Source organism: Enoplosus armatus, chromosome 12 (genome assembly GCF_043641665.1).
Source record: "Enoplosus armatus isolate fEnoArm2 chromosome 12, fEnoArm2.hap1, whole genome shotgun sequence".
Taxonomy (NCBI): Eukaryota; Metazoa; Chordata; class Actinopteri; order Centrarchiformes; family Enoplosidae; genus Enoplosus; species Enoplosus armatus.
The window spans coordinates 19,618,969-19,639,027 of NC_092191.1; the positions used below are offsets into that span (position 1 = coordinate 19,618,969).

General features: G+C 44.6%; 1 protein-coding gene across 1 annotated transcript in view; it reads right to left on the reverse strand.

The window, feature by feature from the left end:
• Window positions 1-20,059, reverse strand: part of LOC139294195 (adhesion G protein-coupled receptor A3) — a 139,967-nt gene that overhangs the window by 73,860 nt on the left and 46,048 nt on the right. The window contains exons 9-12 of the mRNA XM_070916025.1: window positions 17,532-17,751; window positions 16,971-17,120; window positions 15,338-15,499; window positions 14,750-14,983 (exon numbers count right to left, since the gene is read on the reverse strand). Coding sequence (XP_070772126.1) covers window positions 14,750-14,983; window positions 15,338-15,499; window positions 16,971-17,120; window positions 17,532-17,751 — 766 coding nt within the window. The remainder of the gene's footprint in view (window positions 1-14,749; window positions 14,984-15,337; window positions 15,500-16,970; window positions 17,121-17,531; window positions 17,752-20,059) is intronic.

The window sequence follows — 20,059 nt, forward strand, 5'->3', positions numbered from 1 at the left end:
CCTGATGTGGATGAAGCCGATAGCGGGGGGGGGGATCATTGAAATGACACATCTACATAGTTTGAGTACTAAGCAGCAGCATATGTTGAACCCAATGCATGCATCACATGTGTGTCTGGAAGTGCAGGTGCAACGTATGTTCAGAGTCTCAATCATTTCACAGCAACATGTAGGGAGAAGTTCAACATCAACCCCAGCAACGCTGGAAACTACCAGAAGCTGATGTCTAAAAGATATTCAGGTCCTTGTTTCAAAGGCAAACGCTGCGAGTAGCTATGGATGACCCAAAACTTTCATTTTGCTGCAAGAGCTATGGGCCATCCATGGATGCTGTCACATCAACAGCTGCTTGACGTCAGTTTGGAGGGATGCTGCGGCTTACCAGAACGTCGTATCAACTCAACACAGTCAGTTAACTCTCTGCATGCCTGTAAATACACTGCGAGCCCCCCGACCTTGTACAACCTGCTCTTCCAGCACCCTAATGTTCTATTAATTTACCTCTAATTACCCCACGTAGCGCTGGAATGTAGGATGAGAGGATGAAAGCAGCTTGCAACAGACTGAGCGAAACACAAGGGAAAAGGGGGAGAGTGGGGGGTGAGGCTCAGACAGGGAAGAGAGGAGACGAATTGCAAAGGACTCCCCGCTGCACCCTACTTTTGGGAGGAGGAGGCGCCTACTGTAGGACATGAAGGAGGGCAGAGGGAGAGAAGGGGAGGATAGAAATGGGAGTCAATTGAGCCGTGATTTGTAGACCAGAAGCAAAAGGTGGAAGATAAAGCAGGACAGGCAAGATTAACTAGCGCAGGGGAGGCATGGAAGGCAAACTCAGCCAGTTGGCTCAGCGTTTGCTGCTTTTAGCCATATGAAACGAGCCAGAGAAGAAGGATGAGGGAGAGCAGGGAGTGAGAGGAATAGTTAAAACTATGTGCGTGTGTTTTACGCTATTGTGATGGTAGCTCATAAAACAGTTTGTATCGGAGGCAGAATTGTCTGTGTAGGCAGCAGAGCAATATCTGCAGACTCTAATACATTTGAGGCTTAACATGATTATTTCTGTTTCTTTAATCTTTGCAACATTTGAATCTCATGTAAAAATCTGAATTTAACTAACATTCAGCATTAAAAGTATTAATTTCTGTGTGTGTGTGTGTGTGTGTGTGTGTGTGTGTGTGTGTGTGTGTGTGTTTAAGAGATAATGAGACAGAGGAAAAAGGGGCAAGAGATCAGACAACTGTGCGAATATGAAATGCGGGAGGGTTATTGGTGTCTAGATTGGAAAATGCCAATGCTAAAACATGCTTCTTTATTAGTAGAGGGAGGGGTCAAGTAAGTGCCAAAGAGAGGGCACGGGATGATGAATGCCATCTGACTGTAGTGGAGGAGGAAGTCCAACTCATGACTAGGCCTCAATGTCGTGACAAACTGGAGGCACAGTTTACTGGCCTCGGAGACAAAATGTCGAGAAAAAAAAAAGTTGACAAAGTCATAGAAACTGTTAGAATCAGGAGATGTAATATTTATCTGGATAAAGTTTGCCTTGCACATATGGGACTTTTCAGCAAAAGCTTGCCTCAAATTTGTAGTAACACACATAAGCAGCTGGCAGCTGCCCAGCACAGCAGACTTCCAATGCTGGCCAGTGTTCGAGTGCTGGCTTCATTTGTTGTTTAGGGAGGAAAGATGTTGCTCATTCACTTTCAGAGTTATACTGGGACATGAACCATATTGCTACTGTTGGCACCAAAAGAAATGTCAAAAAACAACATCAACTTTCCAGGAAAACTGCATGTTTTTTGTTTTTTTTCAGGGCTTCAGGAAGTCAGAGAATTTTCTCACACCGTAGATGACCATGTAATCCTGCAGAGTGAGGAGTGGGCAATGTGCACGACATTCTCCATCACAGTACGGTTGTCAGGGGGCACCGTGAGCCCGACTCAGCGCTCCTGCCTTCATGCAGTTTAATCTTGATGAGCCACAGGGGACCATGTTTTTACCAGTCAAACGGAGGCACAGCAGTCGCAACCAGGACCAGAGAACCAGGCTCCTTGTCTGTACAGCGACAGCCACTCTGGCGATGACAAGTAGCTAGTAGTCACCCTGCTGAGGCGTGGTTAGTTTATGGGTGCTGAGTCGTAACGTTCAGTCAGAAGTTAACGTGACCGACATATTCTTGCTCACAGGTCCGCTTCAACTCTATCTGGTAGCAGTAATGCAGAGATGGTGTACAGACAGGCGGGTAGAGCTAGTGGCTTCTAAGCGGCCGGAACGACTGTGCTGCGGCCAATCGCCATTAACGCGCGTTCTAACATTTGGCCTTTAACCATTAACCACCCGACAGGAAACACTCACGTTCACGTTCTCGCACTCTAAGTCTTATAGACATGTGGGTCGGACCACAAACTCCGACTGTGAGTGAACCAACAAATCCTGCGCACTAAACATCTATTCGGGAATTTCATCTCATGAATGTCTAAGCATGAAAAAGAAACCATATTTAGGTTCTTTCACATCCATCAACACCAAAGAAACACTAACACAAACGGGTGCATCGAATCTACCAGACACAGACGCGGTGCTGCCTTCAAAGTCATTTCCAGTCAACTATCCTAACGAGACTCATCTTGTGGCCTTCATCACTGGATGGAGTTTATTCTTTATTATGTGACTGAAGAATGGAATCTCAGTCTTGTATATGGAGAGCGAATTTAACCCCCGTCTCTGTTCAAGGATGGTTTCTGGCATGGGACGTGGGTGGTCTCCTTGATCTTCCTCCAGCCTGTGTATGGAGTCCTCGTGGCCTCCAACAAATTTGCGAACCTTTTGCTGAAAGTTTTTTTTTTTTTTTGGTCAAACTACTATTTCCAAGGTCGATAAAGAACCTTCAAGCGCAATGTTGTGATGAAGTACATTTTCCGAAAAAGCAACTGAGAAACTTTCAAAGGAGAGAATAACCAGTCACGAATGGTTGTTTTGGCCGCAAATCAAATACTTGACAAAGTACATCCATACATACAGCCAGACATCACATAGATGCAAAATCATGTTCAAGTCCCAAATTGGCATAAAACAGTCCTGCTCATTAATTCGTATTACAGTTAACAAATTTATGTTGTCTCACTATATACATTATCATATCACCTACCCCTCTATGCAGTCAAAACTATTTAACCAGAACATATTATTCTTTTTGGGCATTTTGCTTTTATTTGAGAGATACTGTTTATGTACATGTTTTTACTTCACACTTGCCTTGGCAACGTGTGAAACGTCCGTTTCCCATGCCAATAAAGCCCCTTTGAATTGTATTGATTCGAATTTGCAGGCAGAAAATGCAGGGAGAGAGAGTTCGGATGACACTGAATAAAGGTCCTTGGCCTGAGTCGAACCATGGGCATAGCGGTTATGTGTTGTGTTAACCTCATGTATCCTGAACGCCCCAACCAGACACTATTCTTGAACATAACTCAAATCTCTGCATGGTCGCAAATCATATTTTGTTTAACAGGAAGAAAACATGATTGGATTTTTATATACGAACACAAAGAAATGTACGTTTTGTAATTTTTTGGCAGATATTGTCAGATAGGTGCACATTATGAGCAGGAATGTGATCTAAAAGAGGGCATTCTTCATTTCCTCTCGACTTTAAACACCCGATAACAGCCTCTGTTATCCTTAAATGCATTAATATATATTTTTGAATATATAATGTATTAGCTATTAGCTATAACAAAAAAGACTATGTCTCCACTTGCTTATTAGCAATACTTCATTTGAATAGGAAAACAACCTTAAAACATACAGTAACATTAAAACACGCAGTATATGTTTGGCCTTTCGGCTCTTTGTCTGCCACGTAACCGAACGCTGCAAACCTTCTGACTTCGAATATAGTCGACTCTGTGACCGACCTGTGGAAATATACTGTAGCATTGAAATGAATGCTGAAATGACATCATGATTTCAGTCCTTCTCCCTGCCTTGATTTGTGAAATCACAACCTGGATATCTTTCCTCAGCCAGTTCAAAAAAACAGTTTTAAAAAAGGTATTTCCAAAGCTGAATTACACTCTGACCCCTCTCTGCTCATGCGAGGTGACGCCATTATGAGTGACGCAGGTATACAGTGTGGCTGCAGGGAAACCTTTTACCGTACCCTCTTTGACATGATTACAGAAGGCACCATTAAGATGCAGATACAATTTATAATTGAAAATGACCTATTTTTCAAGGGATTATTTCTCCTAAAGCGGTGGGCAGGCCGAAGCTGTCGTCTCTACAGTAGCTGTCAGGACGTGGCTGGCTGAGAATATGGCACGGCTCGCCTGATAAAGAGTGTGGCATAAATGAGATCTTGGCTAAATGTATGAAGAAAAAAAAAAAAAAAAAAGGACAGTGAGAGATGAGCGAATGCCTCTATTCATCTCTTCAGTGTGCTGCAGAATGAGAGAGAGAGAAAAAAAAAAAACACCATGTGCAGCAGTAAAAGACTGCAATGGACAACACAGCCAACGGAGAGGCTCGGTAAGCACTGCACTGAAGACCACAGCAGAGAATCCTGCAGGGTTCAGCCAAACGCTTTGAGGGGAACTGGGTGGGGCAGGAAGGAAATTGAAGGTGAGGGTGCTGATAAAAGAGTCAGAAGTGACCTGGGTGCTCCAAAGGTATAGTTTAAGAAAATATGGGAAGGGACGAATGATTCAGTTGGGGACAACAGAGTCTACACAGGAAGTAAAGGGTCAACTCCTCTGCTCTTCTACAAAGGGAAATAAATCTCTGTCTCTCATTCAGCGGAAATGGACAGAAGTCCCTGAGGCCCGCTGATCTCCAGCCACTGATAGGACTATTTTTCTCCCTCATTCTCCTGCTCTGAGCATCGCCCCCCCTCTTTGCCTGCTAAGTCTCTCCATCTCACTTCTCACCCTTTATTTCCTGGATATGTCCACCTGTCTGTCTCTAGTCCTTCATTTGTCACTTTTTGCTGTACCGCGTCCTCTCTCGTTCTTTTTCATTTCCAGTTCTCTTTTTGTCTCCCTCCCTCCCTCCCTCCCTCCTCCACCTCCTCCACCTCCTCCCTACTGCCTTCCTCTCTTATGATGTGTTTAGCATTCAAGGCCTCTCACTGCTGCATCACAGGCCTGTTTGTTTCACCGAGCTGCAAAGAAAGAAAAAAAAAAATGCAATTCCTCAGGGACGGGGTAAGATTTCTTTATGCCTTCTCACTGTGGAGCGTAATGCATGGATGTGCAGCCGCATGCCTATATGAGCTGCAAACGCTTAAGATTCACACCCTTCCATACACATGCAAACACAATGTGATGCAGGCGAATGTATTCGCATATAAAGACACATATGCAAGGATGCATGTATGGCTTCAGATTTACACCCCCCCCCACACACACACACACACACTGAAGATGGTACACATGCACAACACACCCACCACTCATCATGAAGCATAACAGACACTAATAAAACCTTAATACCCATCCAATGTTAATGCCCCTTGCCATTTGACTTTGACACTTAACTGCAGTTCAACACCCATGCAATTAACCTCCGGTCGTTTGCATGTCGAATATGGAGGGAGGATTACCTCAATCTATGCCCCCTCCACACAGAGGCGCAGGTCAACGAGCTAATGAAGAGTCCTTGCACTGTTCGTGTTGGAGTTAAGTACTTTAAAATCCTCCATTGCTTATTAGAGAGCTGTACACAACGCATCTCTAACATATTCCAATTAGAAGCGAATTATCAAGACATTAAGCATTCACATTCATAAAAGCGCCGTGTTTACTGAATCCGGACAAACTGGGTCATATTTGGTTGTCTTGGATGCCTGTGCTGACATAGAGGATTCGTTTACTGTGCGGCAGCCCCCGGCTACGTTCTGCTGCAACAGTGTCCCCTGATAGGGTCTTAACCTGGGGGGGGGGCGGCTGACGTGTACACCCATCCAAAGACACCCTCACACCAAAAAGCAAAAAATGCATCCACCCCCCTGAAATAAAAAAAACAAAAACAGAAAAACAAACAAACACAAACACACACCCACGCAGAGCCGGGTGGCTGTAATTAAAAAGCAGCGGAGCTCTGTGGAGCACAGAGAGGCTATCTGAGGAGAGAGGGAGGTGGGAATACTCCACCCGTTCAGCCTAAAGGCCTCCACTAATTACCTGCCAATGACAAGGAAGAGGGAGATCTAAAGTGGTAAATATTGTCCCAAACTGTCATCCTCAATGAACCATACACTCGGCAATTCAGTTCAAGGATAATGCCCACTGACTTGGGAAATAGGATAAGATGCCATATGTTTGTGTAATTTAGGGATAATTAGTTCCGAATCTGTTCCAAACAAAGTGACACAGTGGTATTAAACAGTGTGATACCAACTAAAGGTCAGCCAGCAGCCACGCAGTAATCAGGCAAGATGCTGAAGAGATGTTGAAAATGGTGCTTTTTCCAAAAGCTCACTCTAATTGCAGATTTTGTTTTGGATGTGAAGCAGACAAACAGTCAAATTTTTTGAATTAGAATTACATTAAAAATACGTTGATTGAGTTTATAACTGACGGATGTCACAGAGTTTAAAGCCAGCTGTTAGATGACTACAAGTAAGACCAGTGATTCCCAACCCGGGGGTCGGGCCCCACCCCAAGAAAGGTCGGAGGTGTCGTGAGATGATTAACAGAAAAGACATATTTCTGCTACACAAAATCATTTCCTTTTCCATTTTTCCTAATCTTTGCTTAATTATAATACCTGGCAAGTCTTACATGTGATGTAATGGATGATGTGGAGGTTTTGCGTCAGGTGGCTTGCCTCCATAAAATGAATTACAATCACTGAATGTACGACTAGAGGGTATTTTCTCACAGGACTCAGAATTCCTGTCGCTTGCGTTGATAGGCAAACTCTTGCAAACAGGAAGGAGTACATTTCACATGGTTTGGCTGAGAGTTTTAAAATCCTGAGCAATTTTCACTCTCTATTGTTGCCTCTCTTCCCCTCTCTCACTCTAACCTGAGGCTTCTCCACCTCTCTTTATTTTCTGTGCGGTGTTAGCCACATGTACTCTCTAATTTCCGCTGCTCCTGTCTCACAGACCCACACGCAAGAAGCTTTCCTGTAGCTAACATAGCTCATTTTGAAAGCCCTCTTTCCTATTCCTGGGGTCCACAGTTAACATAGCTTTGTATTAAGAGGTCACAAGCTAGAAACCAATGTTCTGAATACTTGAATTAAACCCTAGCTAGTTCTCACCCATCAGAGCTGTCACTCACCTAAATACACACAACCTAGCGTCGAAAACGTCACCCAACCCGACCTTTGTTCAGCTCAAGCTCACAAAAAGGCTTCAAGAGGGTGACAATTTTTATCTGTGCCAAAAAATTTGCTCGCAAATTCACGCAGATGGTGCTCATATTTTAAATATTTGAAGCAAGGGGCGTCAAAGCCGACTCTCGACTGTGTGTGGAGATGTGGGGTAGAAGACGGGGAAGAGAAGGCATACTGCTTTTGATGGTGACTTTTTGGAAACGCTCAATAACCAAAGCACTATGTCAGATTTATCCCAACCAATTAGGTTTTAAGCAGACCTTTGAAACTGTATGTGCTGGATAAGAATGTTGTCTGCAATCAAATGCAACTGAGTATGTGAGTCACTGGCTATAAAAAATGTATGTTCATTTACATATGCTACATCCGTGCAATGCTGTAACATCAATATATGGGTGAGACACTCTACACACAGAGAAAATATAATTCTAGTGGGGGGAAAAAAAAAAAGAGATGCTTGTCGCATTTGTTTGGTGTGAGAGGTTATGAATCATGCAAATGTCAAGTATGAAACTGTAATTGGCTCACCTAGTTCACTAAACCCCAGTTAAATGGAAAATCAGGTCAGCATCTGAATACTTAACATTCAGCCATGATTTGAGCAGGTACAGAGCAAACAGATAATGACTGAACAGTAAACTGGCAGTGATTGCTTTCTTTGTCGACCTGTACACAGAAAATCATGCCACTGATCAGCAACACTCTAACAAGAGAAGAAGAAAGAGAAGAAGAGAATCGAAAAAGGTCAATAGTCTCCTCTTTTAATTAATGTGTGTCCTACGTACAGAAATTCATGTTTTTTTAGGCAGGTTAGCGGTGTGGCTCTCGGGATGGGTCGGCCGGTCGGTTGATCGACCACTTTTTTTCCAGTCTGAGATACCCCAACAACTTTTGGATGGATTCTGTTACTTGGTGTGTATTTTGGTGTTTATTTGGTTTGCTGACAGAGAGAAACACTGGACCTAAGAGAAGGAGATGACGTGCAGTCCCAGGTGGACTAATTACATGAGACCCCTGGGCCACTAGGACGCTCCTGATACCTGTGTGATGGATTTTATTAAAGCCAGCCATTAAAGAACAATAATGCATCCCTTTTTACAGGTATGTACACACAACAGAGACATTATTACGTTCTATTTAATTATTAATGTTCGTGTTAAGCCCTGGAAGAAAAGAAAAAAAAGATACAGACTGTCCTCTATAATAATCTACAACCATTTGACAAAATTCAATCAAAGCACTTTTGCAACACGGTGCATTACGTAAGTTGCCGATGTTGTATGGCTGTGTTTTATTACGCCACTTTTTGGCAAGGTGTCGGCACAGCAGGGCCATATGCTGTGTGTCTTAGTCCAGTTGGACCCAAAATGGCTCTAAACGGTGCTGAGCTTCTGCCAGAGCGAGACAGAGAGCAGCTCACTCAGCCAGTCGGTCAGCTGCATGAGGACGGAGAACAGAACGGAAAGGAAGCCGAGTTTACGGGGGAGGTCTGCGGGTTTTTAGGAGCGCCTTAATCGCTATCAAAGCCCTTCTCACAAAGTTTGTGCCACTGTTCTCGTCAATGACACTCGGGCACCAGACTGCTGTTGGCAAAGACGCTGGAAGTCAATGAAGACATTTAACGTCACAGAAGCTCATACAAGCTAACTTTCACTTCACTTGCATTCTGACTATAGAATCTCATCATAATCTGACAATTACTTATGTGCTGATATCCACTGGCCAACAACATTTCCATCTACCCGTTTTTTTATGCCCATGTTCAATTTGCACATAAAGACAGTTTGATGGAGACTTCAAAATATCGCAAATGAGTTTGTATGCTTGGCTGAAGTGGAAAACTTGGCGTGTCGCCAACAGAAAAAGGCCACAAAGTGCGACGGAAACAGACGTCACTTAAACATCAGCTGAAGCTTCCGCAGAAGAGACTGAAAATACCGGCGGACGAAAAAACATCAGATTTGAGTGGAGGATGAGGGGACTGCAGCGTATTGTCCTATCATTGTATCATTATCATATCAATACATGAAACAAACCCAAATGCAATATTTTGATCATGTTTTCTACCGTTTGAGGCTTGGCTGGCGCTCTTTTACTCGCGTCATCGCCCTCTTCTTCTGCGATTAATGAACAATTAAGGACGAGCGCCACCAGCTGTTTATCTTGATGCGCCAAACTTCGGAAATTCCGGATGGAAACCAGCATTTTCTTTTGCCGATGGAAACCTTGCTACAACCAAACGTACCGCTGCATGTTTAAGAGGAGAACCACGATTGTGTTTTTTTTTTTCGTCTTCGTCGTCGTCGTCGTCTTTTCTGCCTGTTTGTATCTTTGGAGTATCTCCTTTGCTCGGTAACAAGCAGTGGTGCTGTGTGTCTATTGCAGCCCTCACCATGTGCTGTTAAACTGAGCAGCGTTAGGCAGGCTGACTGATGAGTCATAGGGGAGTGTGTGTGTGTGTGTGTGTGTGTGTGTGTGTGTGTGTGTGCATTATGTGCATTTATTTCTGTGCTCCTGATATACCAAACGTATTCATCTCGCACTCTGAACACACACGTCGCCTTCCTGGTGGGTGAAAAGACGGCTACTTTCACACAACAGGCCTTCATTCTCAATTCAGAATGGCTGCTCACACCAGTTTTGTCTTTCAAGCCCAGATGACATTTCACATCCGATATCTTCTGCTTCATTCAGACACACGGTGGTTTTAATTGGATGCATCTTTTTAAAGATTAGCTGGTGTGTGAGCTTTCCCTCCATAGATGCGTCCTGGTAGAGGCGGACTGCTGTGAGAGCCAGAATTATGAGATTTGTCTCAGCTGAACGATGTGCGGTTTACTTATTGTCATGGCAACACTTACACATTGATGCGTTGCGCATTGAAATATAAGATTATATGAGGCCTCAAGCCCTTTGTGGTCCATGTTTAAAAAAAAAAGATGAATCCATGCGCCTTCAGCTGCAGTGTCGATGGATGATAGGTTCCAACCAAAGACCAACTTCCTGAAACTGGCAGAAAACCCCACTTAACTTAAATTATGTCAAGATGGGCAGCGCGAGTTCAATAAAGCATTAAAGGTTGATTAAAGGGGTCCAATTCTTCAGTCAAAAACATACTGTCGTCTAACAAATACAATTAAAAATCAGACACAGATTACTCTTTCAAACAAAGCACTTCAGGTCACATTAATCTGGGCCGCAGCCTTTAAAGCCCTCTGCTGCCGGGGGGCACAGCTTGAGCCAGATGGCCATTGCTCAGCTGACTCTTGACATTTGCATTATGAAATTAAAATTGATTATTAATTTCATTTCAGCACATCGGCACCCACAGCCACATTATTTAACCTCTTGATTTGCTTGGTGTAGGTAATAATATAATAGAATATATTATTTAAAATATAATATATATAATAATAAGTAGCCATAGTTGCATTGTATCTTGCTGCTTACTCTTTTCATTTTTATCCTTCATTTCTTGCTTCCAACTCCATCAGCTGAGTGGGGGCATTCACACTTTTCTCTTTAACCAATCAGATTTTGCCACGACCTCTGCCAGCCAATCACATCGTTGCTGTCAGTTTTTAAGGTTCTTCCCTCTTTCACCTCCACCAGCGTCTAGACTCTTCTATTGGGGGATTATTCCTGTTTGACTCGTGCCGTGACAAAAATGTCAAATGATAACTTCACAATGGGGTTTAATCGCCAAAGGCTCCTCACACATCCCTTTGACTTTTCCTGTCGGGAGCACTATGTCAAATACATTCACCTGATGACTCTTTAAGCCCGTCTTTCTTTGTCTTTCCTGACTGAAATGGCTTCACATGGCTGTAAAAAGACAATTCAGGAACAACAGATTTCCTGAACTGAATATGTAAAATCTGAACTGAGCGAGTGTCTTACAGAGTTGCTAAACTCCTCGAGGTACACCGTCTTAGCGACAGATTCCAGGCCATGTCATATTGGCATTTCGGGGGGGGGTTCGACCTCCAGCTGATTGGGAGCGAATATCGAAGAAACACATCGAGAGTGGGGAGATGAACGAATGTCCTGTCCACTGATTCAGGGTAAACAGAAGCAAAGAATACCATCAAGCTTCTGACATTTACATTACATGAATAAAGTTTTAATGTTGACTTTGTGAAAAATGAACTGGATATCAATCCTTTGTGTGTGCATGCTTGTCTGTGTGTTGGTGTGTGAGACCTATGAGACTTCCCCAGATTATCAGTAAATGGCAAAGTCTCTCCCACATGCCTTGTGAAAGGTAGAGGGGGGGGGTAGGAAGATATTATTGTAAGGTGGTGATAGCTTGAATAGATTACAGCCCTTTTATAGGCTGTTGAAGTCACTTTCGTGTCCCTCAACAATTACCATTAAAGTGCTCTTGAGCAGAGCTGCTGTGGTTACTGGGCTGCTCGTAGGTGTGAGAGGGCGAATCGCCCAGGGAGGACAAGCTGTGTTCACTCTGCGCGCTAAATTAGGTGGATATAGCATTACACTTTTTCATCTCATGCCCAAAAAGTGACCTTTTTCGAGAGACTTCTTTTAAAAAAGTAATAATAATAATAAGTCACCAAATATATCAAGTCTTTAAAACCAAAACAAACTGGCTGTCCCTCCTGAAATAAATGCGCAACAACAGCAGCACAGCCAGTGGGTAGTAAGACTCACTCCAATCATATATCTCTTTTTATGTTGCGCAGAATGAATCTCTTTACACTGTCCTCTCATGTTAATATGTTTATATGTATATTGTCTTAGTCTGATTGAAACCCGCCCCCCTCCACCTACAAGCACTCCCCCAGACTACTGCTGTAAATTGGGTACTTCATTTACATGATGTTCTTCGTCAACGCGCCTTGTTAAATCAAGATTATCTTAATGGAGATACAGTATGGCTTTAGCCCCTAATGTTGCTATTATTATGATCTCTCCATGCCAGCTAGCCAGGGATACAGTAATAATCTCCGTCAGTGATGTATCCTTAATAGCGCTGCTTTGTGCTTATGATACAGGTCAGGATAGAGTCAGGGTACGAGTAATTATCTGGAGAAGAGATTACACTGTGCATCTCCATTCTTTGTATGACATGAACCCCTAAAATAGCAAATTTGGTTTCTTGATGCCCGAACTCCAAACACACGGGCGTTTGTTTCACTTCACGTGGAGAGAAAAAAAAGCTGAAAGCTCAAAACTTAAAAAGGAGGTGAATGAAGTGAGATGGGCACAACAAGCGTGAACTGAGGTGAAGAAGCGTGCAAGACGTGCTCAAGTAAAAATGTCTCAACTTGGGCGAGAAATTCCTCTGACGCGGTAAAGCCAGTGAGCTTCAAGCAGAACGTATGACAAGCTGGATTTATATGCACAATGCCATTTGTTAGCCGCTCTGGGATCAAACCTGCCTTTCGAATCCAATTCCAGCTGAATTCATTATTGTATCTGTTTGTTTACATTTTGTCTCTGCTGTGTGACGCGTTTTGTTGTCTTACTCTTCACTGCAACTGCTGAAATAAGCACGACACTAGCACCGGCAGGCTGAGCCGGAGCGAGAGTTTATATTAACAGTTTACACTTTGACTTGCGGAAGATAAATGCTGAAACAAAAGAAGTGACTTCTATCGCTCCTGCTGTTACACAGCAATACATATTTTCTCTTTCATTCTATTCTCAAGTCGCACTATATCAGAATAAAGTAGTAAACACAGATTTAATTTCTTAAATGAAATAAGGTCATTTGTAGAACAATGCATACGATAGAAAGCCCTTTACAATTTACATTGTGAAGAATTCCATTTGAATATTTACAGAGCTGTGTAATGTTATAATTGTTGTTTACACCGCACCACTGTATTTAATTAAAATATGACAAAACAGCACATTTCAGCCACATATTGCATGACTAACAGCAAAAACAACAGAATGACTATAACAGAGAAGCCAGATACGAGTTCTATTTGTGAAATGCTTCAAAAGAAAGGCTCTTCCTTAAGATTAGGCAATGATTAGAAGCCTTGGAGTGTCACCACATCCTCTTACAGTTTGTGAAAAGCCAAATCCATCGCACTGGGAGCTTCATGTTCAAGGATGCTACTCAAGGAGGCACAGTGCAAAAACTTAGGGTTGTGCCTGACGAACCAGCTTTGGCACAGAGGAATCGACGGATTTGGGGGGGGTTGTTGTTTTTTTCAACTTGAGAGGGGAGAGAAACCTGTCAAAACGTGGAGCTGCGTTCTCAGGGCTAACCACAATAAATGCTTTCTCCATGTTTGCCCCCTTAATTTCAGCCATTTCAAGTCCATCTGGAAATCATCAAGAGGTGATTTTAGGCAAATCCGTGCAGTGGCCTCCAGAACGGCAGTCCTATCCACGATTCAGCCGACTCGGCTCAGCTTCCAGAGAGGCATACATAGATGCATACATGCACGCCTTCTGCACACAGCCTGGAGCTAGAATTAAGTGCTGTAATTGCTGACAAAACCACAGAGACTTGACACCGTCTCACCAGAGAAGAAGAGGATGAGGGAAATGAAATAAGCACAGTCAGTGTCTCCCGCTGACACACACTAACATGCACCGACAGGCTACACTCACATGCACACTGAGGAATTCAGCGGCGGGCTGAATAGCTTGAGGGCGCAAACTGTTCAAATGTTGCAGAACCATTGCCACGTCAGTGCCAGGCGAGTTGAATGTTTCGCCTGCCGTCTGCAGGTGCAGAGTGCCGCCACCCCCCCCCCCCCCCCCCACCCCCACCCCGCGCCCCGCTGACGTGGTATTTGTCATTTGGGATGGCCACAACTGGAGTCACGGTGGGGGGCCATAGCTGATTTAAAGTGACAGGGACGCGAGGCCGTCTTATTCATCAAACGGGAGGGGCAGGCATTCAACGACTCCCAAACTGCAGGCCCCCGCTGGCCCCGCTGCCACCCCACATATCACCGAGCTGATCTATGGCGTGCCAACAAACCCAAACAAGGTGTCATCTTGCCGGGGACAAATAGGCAACAACAGACTTAAGGGCAGGTGGTAATCCCTCTCGCATGCTTCAGCTGTGTGGTGTTGGAGAATTCATTTTATTGTGCCCACGAGCAGCTGTACAAGCTGTTCTCTCTTTTCTCATATTTTATTTCTCTTTCAGCCGCTTTCTTTCTTCCCTCCGTTAGAACATCTCCTCTCCTTCTTCTCTCGCTCCTGCATTTGAAGACGGTGTCAAGAAAAAAAAATACAAAAGTGCGCGGCCTTTAAAAAGAAAACCCTGCAGGGAGTGAGAAGGAGAAACACTCAGAGAACGCCGTTTCCTGACCTCAGGCTGGATTCGGTCGGATTTTGGCAACAGGGGCGAGCAAAAAAGAGCGGAATAGCATATTCTAGAACGTTTCACACCGTGTATCAACCTGCGCCTTACCTTGCTGAGCTGACTGGCCGGTGAGCCGCTGTTGTTGACAGTGTGGCATTTGAAGTTGAGCAGCGATTCCCCCACGGCGTCACGCTCGCCGCTCGTGTCCTTGTCAGGGTGGGAGTGGCCGTCAGGGAGGGGCGAGGCGGCCGACGAGGGGGGGCGCTGAAGTGCCGTGCAGGACAGGCCGAGAAAGTTAGACGGCCGGATCAGAAAGGCCTCCAGGGCTATGTTAGCGGATACCTGGGGAGGGGAGGGGGGCGAGCCAAGAATTAGGGAGAGAGAGGGAAGGGTTGGAGGGTGGCGGAAGGAGGGAGGGAAGAGATGTTATATTAGTCATTTAGCAGATGCTTTTATCCGAAGTGACAGAGGGGGGAAAAAATAGACAGAAGCGAGAAGAAACAAAGGAAGCAATTTATCTTTCTCTTGCCTTATTCTAGCTATCTGCGAGAGCCAGATTCACTTCTCATTATTCTAGGCTGCAAGGGGAAAAAAAGGGGGGTAAAACTACGGGACACTGAGTCAGATAATCAACCTTTTGCCCTGACTGAGTGTGGCCGTGAGCGTCGGTGGCGCCGCTTCCGAGTCCAGCCCTACCTTAGAAATGACCCGATTGTCGGCGGTCAGCGACAGGTCGGCGATGCGCTCCACGCACTGGACGATGCGAGTGCACGCTCGGGCCTCGTTCTGCGCCATCCACAGGACGTGCTCCTCCACCAGCATCATGTTGCTGGCTATGTCTGATATGTAGCCCCCCAGCTGCGGGAACACAAGCAGGCGTGTGTGCGAATGGATGCATGTACACAACTACACAAACTGCACGCACAAAGCCACACACACACACACACACACACACACACACACACACACACACACACACACACACACACACACACACACACACACACACACACACACACACGAAGGCAGACTCATCATGCACATCAATCATATACGCAACAACAGGCACATTTATAATCTCCAGTCAGAATTGTGAGGGAGGCAATGGTGGCTTCATTCATTATAGGGAGATTTAATTTAGATTAGCAGCTCCAATGGGGCATAATCGCTTCCTTGGGATGGCAGTTCGCTATTTACTTACTGTACTTCATTGTTGCTTCATTTGACTGTTCCTTATTGGATGAATGAGGGTGGTCTCACCAGCATTGTCTTAGGAATGATAAAACTCTAAGTATCTCCTAATAATATCTCCTCCCGGGTGACCTATGATGAGTAATTGGACAAGTGAGAGCTAATATTGATTCTTTTCACTGACTAAGCTCAACACCCTTCCCCTCGCACATCCTGACCTTCAGCGTGACGTAAAGCCCTCCGGTTGCCTCCGGCCACAGACAGGAGGGGAGTTCACTTAAGGTAAAAACGCAGCTTGCCCAAAAAACAGATGCATCTTCATAACCATAATTGTCATTCAGGTCCAACGTCGCCGTGGGCAAGAGGAAAAGCATATGAGGTGAAAAGTTAAGCTGTCTGGAATCGATTGAAGGATTGAAGCCAGAACGACAGCGTGTTGCCGTGTCTTTTTTAGGCAGCCCCCGCTGCCTCTCGCTGACATCCACTGAAGTGTCCTTTTCTGTTCGGCCTCTCGAGGAGCCGCCATTTCTTCCAAATGAGCTACAGTATTAACCTCATCCTTTCTTAAGGCAACGGCAAATCTTTGCTTTCAGAAAGCTGAACAAGCGCACGCATGAAACCTGTCAGAACAAGAGAAGCAGCTAACAGTGCGAGTACAGGAGTTCCCCTCAAATTGAATGTTGGAAATTTGATATAGCAGTAAAATATTGGGATCACTGCAATCAGAGCTGGAGCTGCAGTCGAAATGACGGTTCAATGGACAAATACAGACTGTAATATATAGTTCCTTCAAAGCAGAGGTTTTCAAACCGTGAGGTGCACCGAAGAGCCGAATTAGATTAGATTTGGTGCGATGTACACGCTTAGAAATCACAGAATGAAGACGCTCCGGAACCTGCCTCAAATTCATCAAGTTTTAAACTTATCTTCAGTATCAAAATAATCCAGTGATAGTTTTCTGTATATGCATGGGCACAATGCAAACAGTGGCTGCTAAGAGCTAATTCGGCTTACTTTTAATGGTGCCAATTTGCCAAAACGTAAACAAATATATGATAAAAAAGCAGGGCTCAAGTGGTAGCCCACATGTTATGTAGTAAACCGGCTGTAGCGTATCTCTGAGTGCGTTCACTCTTACATCTCGACGCTTCTCCACCAGCCTCGTCAGTCTCTCCACCAGGTGTGTGACGAAGATGACATCCATGACGTCAGTGAAGTGCGCCGCCCTGCTGGTGAAGGCCACTAACTGCTGGCCCAAAGGCTGAGCATTGGTGGTATTAATAGTTATCTGGAGTAAAAAGGAAAATAAACTGAAGATGATCACACAGTCCATCACCACAATTCTCCAGAGACACAACATATAATAGATCATACATCACTGCGATGCTATTTCATGCCATGGATGTCGTTTTGTGAACTTGATCACTTTAATGTGGTACAGTAATCCCTTGGGTAATGTCGAATGAAACAGCTCGTCATCAGTCAGCTTGTATTTTGAATATAAAGGCTTACATGTGCGGATCTGCAAACACCTGCAGGCTACAGATGAATCAGTGAGATGTTAGTTTCTGCACTCTGGGAATATGAAGTTATCAAATCTAGCAGCTAAATTGTCTGAGTGGGTTGGCAAATATGTAGAAGTCGACATGTTGAATATCACAGCAAAAATTACAACTGGATTCGCTGGCAGTCCTGATACCTGTGTGAGCTCATGCAGCACGCGGGTCAGCTCACTGGCATACGGGCACTGAGTGTAGTCCTCCTCGGCCCACCGTCCTGCCCGGTCGCAGCGCCGCCACGCCTTCTTTTCCCTCTGGCCGGAGGGGTGAGGAGCGCTGCCCGAGGGGTGGGGGGCGGAGCCAAAGGCGGCAGGAGCGCAGGGCAGGAAGGCCAGGATGCCAGCTAAGGTCTTTGGCCACCTGCCGCACAAGATATCTCCGAGTTATCAGGAGTGAAGTTGAGGAATCTACACTCACTGCACCAGATGGCAATTTCATACTCCCTGTACTTAGGAAATTATTAATTTGCATATTTGATTTACAGCTAGCTCTAATTATTTTTGCAGTAGACTGCCAGATTCTGATACTTGATTGTGAAACAATGAGTTGTCTTATTGAGGACTTCTCTAGGGACTTAATTAACTTCATTTACTAACTTTACTAATCAACTATTGTCTTTCCACTTTGTGAACAATTACACTTTTCTTTGTTTAGTGACAGAAGGCGCTTAAAGGGGCAGGCCACCAATATTAAACATCGAGCTCAGTTTACACATGGGGAGTACTACTCAATGGGGATACGGATGCTCTGGACGAGCTTTCTAAAGCCTGAAAAAATAACCCAAAATCATTCTGGGTTGTTTTTGGGTCATGGCTTGGAGATTAAATATTTTTAACATAAAGCTCTTGTTACAAACTGGCAGCAAGGGAAGGTCTAACGAAAGGCGCTATCGAATTGAATCATGAGAAATGTAGGATTCAGTGTTTTGGAGCTTGGCCCACACTAGGGCCTAAAAGTCAGGATCTCTCACCTCATTAGTTCTGCTACCTACACAGGTTCATTCCATTCACAGTCAACAACACTTGAACAATTATACATCACAGTTTGTTTGATTTGTAAGCCGTTATATATCTATACCTTATCTATATATAGGGTGGCCGAGGACTCTGAAATCCTGAATCCATTATTCAACGTCTTGGTTTATAATGTGTTTGCATTTTTTGGGGGAGGGGGGGGTAAATAAAAACCCAGGTTTTCATCTCAATCCTTGTTGCCTCACTGCTTGGTCACTAATAAAGTTTGGCCATTCGTTCTTTAATTTGTCTCTCACAAGTCCCACAACTTCATGAAAGTGCAACACTAAATTGCTGGAGCAGCCCTTTAACGCGCACCACAGACGGAAGATGGATGCAGAGGAAACCTCCTCCTGCCTGTTCCCTCCCTCCTGAAGGGGAAAATCAGCCTAAAAGAGTAATTACAAGTGTTGTTCGTAAGGCCGTGCAAAGTTCAGTGAAGCCTCCTCTGAAGCAAGAAATGAGACTTTCTCAATAATGTCATCACGAGCCAATTCCTGGAGCTGCTCCACTGACCAACCTGCGATGGTGCTTTTACGGGGGAAATGGAACATTTTCATTTTCTGGGTAATGCCTGTTAGTGTTTCAATAAAATAAAGCTCATTTGAGTGTAAAAAAGTCAGCCAAACATTCAGAGTCCACTACATTAGCCTCAATTTCCCAGATAATAAAAAGAACTCCAGGCTTTTGTTTCTTGGCGCTGCTGCAGATTAAAGGTCTTATTTTCTGTGCTTCTGCAGCCTTAGGAAAGAGTTGTTGGCCCTCACACATATTGATCAAATTGTCTACAATCAGGGGAGAAACTTGTCTTATGTTTTGTGTATTTCTCCTTAAGGCAACATCAAAATACTGCAGAAAAGTAGGCGAAGAAATGCTTAATGTGGCAACACTTTTGACTTTATTCAAATGAATATAAAGGAGCACCGCACTCAGGAGGCTGGTAATCTGCTCTGAGGGTAGAGACCTGACATCCCGCTGCTCCACACCCCTTTCTCTTTTTTCCCCCCTCTCTCTCCATCCATGTTGTTATAGCAGCAGCAGCTACTTAGTAATAAATGGCATTAATTTCACCCCCAACAAAAAAGGGGGCTCATTTTCCAGCCCATTACGCCAATGCTCCTGCAGAAACAAAGCCCTCGTGCTTGCTGCACTGGAAGTGGGCTGTAAAGTACAGCGGCTACAAAAGGATTGTACACGACAACAGCACACCCACAGGGGAAGAGAGGTGCAGGATGTGAGTGTGTGTGTGTGTGTGTGTGTGTGTGTGTGTGTGTGTGTGTGTGTGTGTGTGTGTGCGCCACTGCTAGGTTTCAAGATGGTCACAAGGAGCGGAGGATAGATGGAGGGCGTTTGTTCCTCTCTTTATGTGAAAGCTCAGTCACGGGAGCAAGTGCTCTCCTCTTTTACAGTCTTGCTATAAAGCTGGACTGCATTGAGCCGTAGTGTTTGCGGGGGTTTTCATATCACACATCCAATTATTGTTAACAGTCCAGGCTCTACTGTACATACTCCGGACCAGGTGTGGCGGATTTCTGTCAGGCGGAACAAAAACCAGCACGACGCCAGCGAGAACCAGACTTAAGTACCTCAACTGCACTGTAATAGCAGAGAGAGTGAGCGCTCCGATTACAGCATTAATTTTTACACAGCAGACT